Consider the following 12,047-nt stretch of genomic DNA (forward strand, 5'->3'; position numbering starts at 1 on the left):
TTAGTTCATTTTTGTGTTCTAAAGCCTGGCTACACTAGAGTGAATGGAAGCAAAATGAGTGAATGAGCATAAGTGAACAATTTGCTGTCACTCTCTGCCAATCACTTCTATTACTTTGTGTCTTCCATGAGCATTTAAACCAAGGGGAATGGATGGAAACTTGACAGAATGAGAATTTTGGGCAAAAGCTTGCACACACTGAGATTATATGTTTGTTTCTAGACTGTTTCTCCCTACAAAAATTCTATGCACTATAGAGCAAACAAATTAATAATAACAGACAGGATTTGTTTTATTCAGAAAGCAAATAAAGTCACATAGAAGAAGACAGAAAATTTGTGTTTTTGAACTTTCACAGAAATGTCAGAGCCACGGTGAAAAGTGACTGAATATTTGTGAACCAAACATGACCGGATGCTGTTTGCTCATATTTGTCTACCATTTACTCCTAAGAGAATGCTGTTTATCCTGATGTTAGTTCGCTCATTGTTATCCAGGCTTAAAATATCATTGTAACGAGAGACCACAATCCCAGAAGTTAATGGATTAAATGTGATATAGAGGATTCCTTTGAACATGAACTGAGTTTTGTAAGACACTGCTGTTAATACCTTTTTATCCCTATTTAACTAACTATGACCAAACAACGGAAAATACAACATGAATAACAACAATATTATGAAAAGGATAGAGTGTTGCTCACCTTATAGAGGAGACACTGAGTTGCGGACAAGGCACAACAAAATGACTGTTATACATTTAAGCTATGTCCAAAAGGCCTTCTTCTGAAATAGAAGACACACACACAAATTTGCACAAGCAAGTTTTTCCAAGCCCACGACAGTAGTGGCAGAAGTATCCTGGGATCTGAGGAACACAAAGGGGAAGCAAGAAAAGGAGTCAGTCACAGTTAACCCCATGGAGTCCAAAAATGGCCCAGCAAAATCTAAGTGAGTGGCCCACAAAATCTAGGTAAATATGCTCCCTAGGCTCCACATTATTGAGCCAGGAAGAGGACAACTGGGGATGCTCAGCTTTATGTGACCCACAGGCAGAACACTGCTCAGTGGGCAGGTGTAGGAGGCACAGTATTTGTGGCTGAAGAGAGGGGGAATTAGGATACTGCAGCAGTCCTTGACCAAGATATGCAACAGAACTGTGCTCAAAGTGAGTGAGGCAGCATAATATTGGACCTCGGCAATTGGTGGCTATTACATCGCATAATGTTAAGGGGAAAGCTGAAATGGCTGAATCCAGATTCAGATAAAGTTGAAAACACACCAATTCACGTTGGTCAAAAGCTGGATCAAGTCCCATGGGGAAGTGGGACAGTGCAGCTGCATTGCTGTGTACTGGAGCTACACAATATTGGATAGAATAGTGAAAATTAGACATGTACAATGCCCAGTGCTGTGGCCAGCGGGTGGCCAGTGGGTGGTCTTGTCTGGTATGCGATGCTTAGGAACAAAGATGGCAGGCGAATGTCAATGGTCCGTGACAAAATGAAATTTCTTTCTATAAAGGAATAATTTAAAGTTTTGAACTGCACAGATGATAATGAGAGCCTCCCATTCAATCTGAGATTAGCATTGCTGGGACACAGATAAGGTTGTAGAAGCATAGTGCACTACGTGCCATCGAAGTATTTATGGGACAGGATTGCACATACGCTATGGCTGGTGGGACACATCGGTCACTGCTACCAATGGCGAACAAGTGTACATGTTTTCAAGTGCGATGTCTGCTTAAGGCAATCTTTCAAAGCATGGAAAGTTTATTAATAACAAGGTGACGATTTGAAATACACACTTTGGGATTGTAGCTGGTTCAGTGGGTAAGATAATTCAGCTAGGCTTGCAATCAAGAGGCCATAATAGTTGATCTTACCCAGAAACTCATTTACTCTTTTACATTCATGGGTGACTGTGTATTGTCAAATGCTGCAACATACTCTACTGTTGGTTTGAGTCCACTGGCTGAGAGTTTGATCTCCAAACATGCCAAGGGCAATTGCAAAAAAGGACATTTAAGCAGGTTGCATTTGAGTCGTTTTGCTGCCAGCCTTTAAAAACCAAGAGTTTGAATTTTTTGAAGGTGGTCCTCTGGATATGGAGTCACTCCTGTAACCAAGACATCAAGGTATCTGCCAGTTAGGAATACCTTGTAATAGTTGACCTATAAAATGTTGGATTATGGTGGGTTGAGCTAATGAGATTCCAAAAGATAACCGACTACAACGATAGAGGCCTTTAGGTGTACTGAGCACTATGTAAGCTTATGATGCTGTAGACAAGGGAATCTCTAAACAAAGCTCTGCAAGGTAAATTTTATTGAAAAAGGTGTCATGGCCTAATTTTACAAAGAGTTCACCCAGAAATGGTAAGAGTTTGCACTTCAGCCTGTGCATTTATTGTCACCTGAAGCTACTACAAAGTCTCAAAGCACTGTTGAGCTTGTGTAAGGTTACCAGTGGAGTGGTCCACTGACTATGCAGAACAGGCTTTAACAAATATTTGTAAGTGAGTCTGTCAAGCTCCATTTTGAGTACATTGTTTACAGCCAGGGGTACTGGGTGAGCTTTAAAAGAGTATACGCTAGCCATCACTTTAAGAGCTTCAAAACCATTTCCTAACATCCCAGTGAGAAGATTTGAGAATGTCTGTCACAAAAGTCTTTATGGTGGTGCAGAGCTCTTTGGATTGCATGGCATGTGCCATTTAATGTCATGAACTGTAAACACTAAAAGGGTGGAAAGAGTTTACCCAAAAATGTCGCCCACTTTGGTGTTAGCTACCACAAGGAAGGTTACTGGATGAGTGACGTAATTATAATTTAGTTTCCCCTTGCAGGTGCACATGACGGTAAGCCCAAAGGCTTGTCTTTGCTGCCTGCAAGGATGGTGACCCTAAATGTAAGTACGTGAGTTGGTTGGTTTAGCAAGGTCACAGCAGCTCTAGTGTTAAGCAGCAGTAACTTCACTGTGTGTTTGCCACCAAACACAGGTTTTTGCTGAACTGTGTTCTGAGAAGACTGCACTTTATCACTCACTTGGTTCATTCCTGCAGGTTGAGACATGTTTGTGGTGGAGCTGCTAAAACATACATCTTGCAACTGTCCCAATCTCGAGCTCTCATTTTATAGGCTGGCAGCAGAAGGACTCAAATTCAACTTGCCCAAGTGTTCTTTCTTGCAATTTGCCTCAACATATTTGTGAATCAAACTCTCAGCCAATAGACTCAATTCAATGATGGAGGGTATGAAGTAGTGATTAACAATATGGAAATATGGAGCCAACAACGAATGTAAAAGAGTTACAAGTGTTTCTGAGTAAAATCAGCTATTATGGCCTCTTCATTGCAAAACTAGCGGAACATTCTTACCTACTGAACCAACTACAATACCAAGGCGCACATTTCAAATGGTCACCTAGCTGTCAACAAACTTCCAATGGTTTGAAAGATTGCCTTAGGTGAGCAACGTGCTCGACAATATACATCCCTTGCCTGCCGCTGGTGGCAGTGACGAATGCTTCCCCCCACAGTACATGACCCATAAATATAGAGCACATAATGATTTTAAGACCTTATCTACTACTCTCAAATTGAATGGAAGTCATCACCTACGCAGTTCAGAAATTTAAATTATTCCTTTATGGACAGAAATTTAATCTTGTCACATTCCACACATCGCCACTCGCCGTCTTTGGTCCGAAGCGTCGCTTACCAGACCATCCATTGCCTCCAGCCCTGTGTGCCATACTTGTCTAATTTTTACTATTCCATACACAATGTCACTACATTACACACTAGTGCAGTTGCGCTGTCCCAATTCCTCATGCAACATGACCCACCTTTGACCAACATGAATTGGTGTGTTTCCCACCTGACTTGGATATGGATTCGACTGTTTCAGCTTTCCACTTAATGTTACGTGACGTAGTGGCTCTCACTTGCAATGATCTGACAATACACAGCCTCACTCACTTTGTGCATAACATGCAGCTATGTCTCCTGTCTCCAATATTCACCCCTACTGACCACAGCTAAATCGACTGCACTTAATTCTTGGGGTTCCATTGCTGATCTGTCATATGTAGTGCATTGATGGGGGCTTATGCTTTGCTCATGGTGTAGGAAGCAGTGCTTGCAGCCGGGCAATGGCACTACCACAGATGTGACCTGTTGCTGCTCATCTGATTGTTTACAGTAGTGTCTGGGCCATGGAGAAATGGAAGCCCCACAGGATGTAGCATGACATTTTGTAAGATCAGAAGCGGGTGAAATAACTGCTGCAACGTCTCCATCTGTCATAAGTAAACTCTGGTCTGTACGAGCAGATTCAGAGGCTTGAGTTATTCACGTTACTTCTACATCTACATCTATACTCTGCAAGCAACCATGAAGCAGTGCCAGATACAGAAAAACCTCAAGGAGGGAGTGCTAATGATATCTTGAGCTACCTTTACTTTTACCGTAATAAAGAATAGTCAAGTCACATACAAAGTTTAAGGAAGTTTTATTCAAACTGATTACACATATACAAGACAATACAAAGTTTTATTCAAACTGATTACACATATACAAGACAATATTTTTACTGAGAAATTACTATGAACTACTATCATTAATACTTCACAATCAGCTGATCACTCTCACTCTTGACTAACCTTCACACTCGCACTTGCTACAACTAAGAGTTTTTGCTTACATTCATTCTTCAGTCTTAATATTTCTGCTTCTGAATGTAAAGCTGCTTCCTATTCGGCGAATAGTCCAGGTTTATAATGCTATGTATCGAAGGTTCTCTGTACAAGACAACAGTATAATATTCGCTACTTTTCTCGAACAAATGTCAGACAGAATAACGTATCGAGACCACTATAATGGCTGCGACTTTTCTCATACGTATGTGTTAGATATCTATGTGTCACACAGAAACAAATAAAATAAAATGACGCGGACATGCGTGCTACATGGGATAGTACAACTACTCGATAACTCGACTGAGTCGAGTTGACTGCTGACGAACAAAATGAACGAACAGCGTGCGGGCTGGGGGTTGGCGTGGGTGGCAGTGCGGATGGCCCTGCAAGTGGAGGGGGGGCAGGTCTTGAGCTTACTATTGTCCTTCAGGTCACTAATATACAATATGAGCAGCAAGGGTCCCAACACGCTCTCATGGTGACACCTAAAGTAACTTCTGCATCTGTCAACAACTTTCCATCCATGTTAACTTGCTACATCCACCCTACCAAAAATCCACAATCCAGTCACAAATTTTACTTGATACTCCATACGATCATACTTTTGATAATAAGCATTTATGTGGTGCTGAGTCAAATGCTTTGCAGAAATCAAGAAATATTGTGTCTACCTAACTGCCTTGATCCAAAGCTTTCAGCATGTCATGCTAGAAAAGTCCAAGTTGGATTTCACATGACTGATGTTCTTGAAATCCATGCTAGCTGAAATTGAGGTCATTCTCTTCAAGGTACCTCACTATGTTTCATCTCAAAATATATTCTAAGATTCTGCAACAGATCAACTTCAAGGATACTGGATGATAGTTTTGTGGATCACTTGTACTACCATTCTTGTCAAAGAGTGTGTCCTGTACTTTCTTCCATCTACTGTGAATAGTTTTTGGGTCAACAGATCTATGATAGATTATAGATAGAAGAGGAGCTAACTCAGCTGAAAATTCAGTATAGAATCTGATAGGGATTCCACGCCCTGGAGCTTTGTTCAATATAAACGATTTCAGCTGTTTCTCAACACTACTGACACTAAAACTTAATTCACTTATCTCTTCTGTGGTACAAGGATTAAATTGGGGCAGTTCTTCTGGTTTTTTCTTTGCAAAGGAACATTACAAATGGAGTTAAGCTTTTATACTTTGTCTTTGCTACCCTCAATTTCAGTTCCTGTCTCATCATGAATCACTGGACACTAACTATGGTGCCACTATCGTCTGACAATATCCTGTGATGGTATTCGTTGAAGGCTTCATGCATTATTGTCTTGACAGCCAAACACGTTTTATTCAGCATCTCTCTGTCTACAGCCTTATGCTTTGTTTTACACTGTTAAGCAGTAGTCCATGTTTCTTTGAAAGTTTCCTTACAGCAACTGTATGCCACGGATGGTCCTTCCCATTATGAACTGTTCTATTGGGTGCATATCTATCCAATGCATGGTCAACTACTCTTCTGAACTTGAGCCATAAAGCCTATACATGCTCCTGTCCTGTGCTTAAAGTTTCAAGTTCCCTACTGAGATGTGACACTACTGTTTATTTATCTACTTTACTGAACATTTCTCTCTTTCTACTTCTTTCAGTTGCCTTTTGTACTTTTGTGATCATCGTTGCTACAACTGCCTCATGGTCACTGATACCAGTTTTGATGTGGACATCCTCAAAGAGGTCAGGTCTATTGCTTGCCATTAGATCTAATAATTAAAAGCAAACTTATTAAAACAAAATACAAATGAAAATCCTTTTACATATAAGTAGTGGTAACATTATTCGATGTAACCTCTATCAGGCAGAATTACTGTCTCCAATATTATCCTGAAGAGATTGTACACACTCTTTAATATAGTGCTGTCACTATTCGCAAATGCTGCTTCAATAGCAGAGATGTGAAATTAGGGTTCCTCATCTTATTGGTAACTCTTTCAACTATGCTCCAAACATTGTAGTCAAGGAGGTTCAAATCCATGCTATTTGGGGGCCAAAACTCCTTTGATGTCAGGTCCTCTGAAATCAGCACCTGAGCCTTTTCAATGTCTGCTGCAGTTCGTGACTCGTGCTTCCTCGAATGAGGTTTCCTAGCCGGGTTAGCGGTGCCTTCTCCAAAACATTATACTTGGCCACACTATTGTAACCAGTAATATAATCGTGACTCTTCAGTTGTACTACGCATTTGTTCATTACATCTTGGCCATTTTGAGGTTCTTACTGCTTTCAAGAATGCTAGTCACAACCTCTGTCAGAGCTGCAATATGGAGGGAAATTCAAACTGAAATTTATCTGGATTTAAGTGCCGCACCCGGTATACTTCCATCATGAGTGGAGATCCAAACTATCTGTTCTAAGTAGTTTTCAGAGAAGGCATTTATTGATGTTTCACAGGATGTCTTGTTATGTCCACAACTAACAAAACTACAATTTTCCCAATTGATTGTTGGATAATTAAAGTCTGCACCAGTGATTACAGTATGATTGGGGAACATTTTTACAAGTGAACACAGTTTTCTCTGAAGTTTTCGGTAGCATCAGGAAGTGATGGGTAGTAGGAACTTACCCTAAAAATCTCGATGCTGTTACCTTCAGGTTTCAACCAGCTCTCTGTACCTATTACTATGCAAGCTTCACTGCTTTTCAGGAGCACTTCAAACTCTGGCGCTTTTGTTGCAAATGCTTCTGCAGTTATCTACTAGGATTTTAATACTCTCACCTGTGGGGGACATTGATTTGGATCTATCATTAATATTTCCAGGTCTCCTACAGTCATCGTTATCTGGACTGGATGGAGAGTCATTTAATCTACAAAACTTTTCAACCAGGCACAGATCCTATTACATCCTGTGTAGTTTTTCACCTCCAAATCACAGGTAAAACAACTATAACATTACAGATTCAGTGTACTTTTGCAAAATTTAACATTCAAAATTAGAATTACATTGATTTGGTCAGTGGCCCAGTCTGCATAAAATTGTCTGGGGCTCTATTTGTGTAACAAAAGGTCTAACCCAGCTGTAGTAATGTTTCTTCATTGAAAAATGTTCTTGAAACAAAGAAAATGTTATAGGCAACTCAAAATTTACCAGATTTGTTAGTGGCTCTAGTTTTGATTTTAGTTAACACAGTTCAAGATTTCAAGGCAAGAACGTGTCTTTCTCTTGTCATGTCTGAAATTTCGGAAGCTGCAAAATGTAACTGCAGTCATCTGGTGACCACCCCATTCTTCACTTTGCACATTAAAGGGAGGAAAATCCTTCAACGCTGGTGGCTCAGAAATACATATTTGTTACATTTGTTAATACTAGCACTGCCTGTGACTTGGCTGCTGTTAGCACTTAATAACTATGCATGGTTTGTGTTAGGAGTCACTGCATTTCCTCCATGGGAAAAAATCCACAAATCTGCCTAATCTTAAGATGTTCAAAGTTTGGTTTTGCATGTATCACAGGTCCTAAGCCATTGCCACTTTTGTAAAAGTGGTCTGCACACAAAACTAATGGAGACCTGTCCCAGTTTATTAGACAGCTCCAGAGATGTTACGGAAGACCCCTCAGGGCAGTATGGGTTATTTTAAGTAAACATTTCAATTGAAGTACAGGTTGGGTAACTTTAGAGTCTTATTGCTAACAGAGCTGAAGAATGAACACTTGTAAATCAAGATTCTTGAGCTATTTTATAAGAACTGTTATTACCACAGCAAAAGAAATATAAGGATTAGGTGCATTAATATCAATCGAATTTTGTTTTTGTTGTGTTCATACACATTAAGCAATAACAAACTCAGAAAATTATATAGATATTTCCTAACATAAAGCATTTAGTTCTAAAGCTTAGAAAGGGATATTTGTATCACTGTGTTTCCCGTCCATTTGTAATAAGGGAAATCGATTTGCAAATATTAAATCAATACTCCACCAATCATTTAGCACCTTGTACAAAAATCTAATTTTGGAATTTTTTTAAAAAGAAGTTTCTGTGTTAAATCACTCACAACATTCAGTTATGTTGTCCCATGGAACAAGTTTTCCCAGTATCTGGGCTACATGCTACCCTAAAAGGTGATCTATGTAGATGCCACAATTATAAGACAATTTATATCTTAAGATCACAAGTATAAAGAAATGTTAGAGGTAATATTCAATGCATATGCAACATTCAGATGTTAATTGACTATTTTAATACACATCACAGCTTACCTTAAAAGTAGTTGTTTTTCCTGCACCATTAAGACCAAGCAAACCGAAACATTCACCAGGTTGTACACCAAATGATAATTGATTAACAGCAGTAGTATTTCCTCTATACACCTGCAAGTGAAAATTATGCTTCTTTAACTATGACATAAGAAACAATAATTACTTACTCTTCGAATAAAACTGAGATGCATTTGTGTGCCACAAATTTTGCATCATACCAAGTAATACGGATTTCAGTTTGTCAGGGAGAGAGAGAGTGTTGGAAGATGGTGAGAGAGAAAGATGCCAGAGAACAGGAAACAGTAATGGATGATAAGGAAACTGGTGGAATGTGTGTACTTCACACCAAGCTATCTGCTTTTTACTAAATTTAACATAAACTCCAGATCCAGATTAGCGCATTATGCAAAGATGTAACAGACACGCTGTATAACCAGATGACCTGTAATGCACAAGACGTTGGTGTCATTCACAGCCTTTATCTATATAGAGGTTCCATTTGCAGAAAATTAAGGTGGTACAAGCAGATAAATATTGTTGGGAAAATGTATGGCAGGTTGAGATCCACTGGAAGAATCTCAACTCAAGGAAGCCTGATACATCCATGAAAGAGATTGTTGTAGCCCTATAGAGGGACTGTGCAAAATTAAATATCACACGCATCCACGGCTGGCTTAAAGAGGCTGCCTCGCATTGGCACAATTGGCACAGCAAGCACTCTGGAACACATTACTGTTATACTGTGCATTAATGTAACCCCTGATTTAGTGTGTTGTACTTATTACAACTTCATTCAGTTTGTCTGTATTTTCCTTTATGTGGAAGCAAATTATAAGTTGGTTGGTGGGAATTTGAATATTGTGTTTCTGCTTCTTCTTCTTCTTGGTGCCATACACTTGTAGTGCATCGGCTGCTAACAGGCGGCGTTCCCTTGCTTCTTGAACCAGCTCTTCAAAGTTTTTGATGCCAGTCCATGTCTTGATATTCTGTGACCATGATTGCTTCCTTCTACCTGGTGGGCACTTTCCTTCTATACTGCCTTCTAGAATTAATTGCAGAAGTTCATATTTCTTTCCTCTCATAATGTGCCCCAGGTACAAAGTCTTCTTTTAATTGTCCCCATTAGTTCTCTATCCACCCCGGCTCTACATAGCACTTCAGCATTGCTCACTTTCTCAATCCATGGTATTTTTAGTAATCGGCACAAGAACCACATTTCTGTTGCTTGTAATCTCTTTACAGAAGCTGCTTTAATTGACCAAGTTTCCACTCCATAGAGTAGAGCGGGGATAACATAGCACTGTATCACCCTTATTCTCAGTTGGAGCAGCATGTCTGTGTATATCAGCACATTTCGTAGCTTTCGGAATGTTTCTTTGGCAGTCCCACATAATCTTAATTTCCTCATCATAATCAAGTTATGAATTTATCACAGATCCGAGATATTTAAATTTGGTCACTTTCTCGATTTTACTACCATTAATGACTAGGGACTTGTTTTGACCAGGAGTTCTTTCAATTGACATCCATTTAGTTTTCTTGGCATTTATTCTGACTCCAAAATGATAATCAGCATTATCTATTTCTGTAAGTATTTTCTGTAGCTTGGCTATGGATGGCACAAACAAAGTTGTATCATCGGCATACTGTAAGTTCGAGATCTTCACTATATTAACTTTTATACCAATGTATCTAGGGAAACAGGAAATCAGATAGAAGCTTGTTGTGAGGTAGCTGCCATTGCCTCTCCTCGTCAGATAGTACTGATTAGCTCATTGGGGGCAGATGACATTGTGGCTGTGCAATCATGGTCTCCACATCACTTGGGGCAGTGCCATGCTACACAAAAACAGCTCTCTCACAACAGCTCTCATGTGCTCCTCCCCCATTGCGCCCTCATTGCCTTGTTCAACAAGAACAGGCCAAGCCCCCAAAGCACTGAGTGACTTGCAACTTTTGTAATCCGTGAGCAGCTCTCAGTCTCATTCACTATATATTAACGTGGATGTGAACAGTGTTTTCCAAGTGATTGTAGCCCCAAAAAAACTTTATATTGAAGTGTTTGTTATGGGCAAGATGTTACAAATGCAAGTAGACACAGGTGCAGCAGTGACTTCGTGAAATTCTCAAACCTATGTGGATCTCAGATAACTGGCTTTATCCCCTCTCTCTTGTTGTTGGTGAGTTACAACAACAAATATCCATACTGGGACAGTTTTCTACTCCCATCTTGTGTAAAGCAGTTATTCAGCTTTTGACCTTTCTAGTGGAATAAGATGCTGATATTGAAAACTTACTTGGGTTAGACGTCTTCAAAATTTTTGGATTCTCTATTTCTGATGAAGAGCATCTGGTATCAGATAAGTTCTTTACCAACAACTGACTGTGCTATGCTCAGAATTCTCCTCACTGTTTTTGAAAGGTTTAGGGTGTGCTACTGATTTCAAGGCTCACATCACAAAGAAACTGACGGCGTGCCCCCATTTTTTTCATGCCCACCAAATGCCCATTGCTTTACAGGAACAATTGAAAGTGGAATTTGATCAACTTACAACTTTGGGTGTTGTAATCCATGTCTCGTCTAGAGAATGGTCCACTCCATTGATAATTGTCGCAAAACCTAACAACCACCTTCGGCTCAGTGCTGATTTTAAAAAATAGTCTGTAAATTCACTGCCTGTTATTGATATCTATCCCTTACCCCATCAGGATGAACTCTTAGCTCAGCTTACTGGGGGTCAATACTGTTCCCAAACAGACTTGTCTGAAATATAGTTGCAGCTGCCTCTGGACGATGATTCCAAATGTATCTTTGAAGTGAATACTCACTTCCGGTTATAACAGAGTTTGTGCCTCTGCTATTTTCCAAACATCTTTGGTGCAACTCAGCCTCTGTGCTGGGGTGCATTAACTACCTGGATGATATTGTGGTCTCCAGTTCCTCTACAGATGAACACTTATGCAGCCTTGTTCACAGTGCTGCAGGCCACTGAGTTGAAATATAAGTTAGACAAATTGCAATTTTTTCAGTTATCTATCATCTTCATCATCATCATTCATCCCCATTACGGTCGGAGGAAGGCGATGGCAAACCACCTCCAATAG

The 12,047-nt window shown here is 39.8% G+C and overlaps 1 protein-coding gene across 4 annotated transcripts in view; it reads right to left on the bottom strand.

The window, feature by feature from the left end:
* Positions 1-12,047, bottom strand: part of LOC126457215 (ATP-binding cassette sub-family A member 7-like) — a 594,847-nt gene that overhangs the window by 50,856 nt on the left and 531,944 nt on the right. For all 4 annotated transcript variants that reach the window (XR_007585450.1, XM_050093334.1, XM_050093335.1 and 1 more), the window contains one exon: positions 8,943-9,053. Coding sequence is in view for 3 of the 4 variants with exons in the window: in XM_050093334.1 (XP_049949291.1) it covers positions 8,943-9,053 (111 nt within the window). In the remaining variant the exon portion in view is untranslated. The remainder of the gene's footprint in view (positions 1-8,942; positions 9,054-12,047) is intronic.

This window comes from Schistocerca serialis, chromosome 2 (assembly GCF_023864345.2).
Source record: "Schistocerca serialis cubense isolate TAMUIC-IGC-003099 chromosome 2, iqSchSeri2.2, whole genome shotgun sequence".
In the NCBI taxonomy this organism is placed as follows: domain Eukaryota; kingdom Metazoa; phylum Arthropoda; class Insecta; order Orthoptera; family Acrididae; genus Schistocerca; species Schistocerca serialis.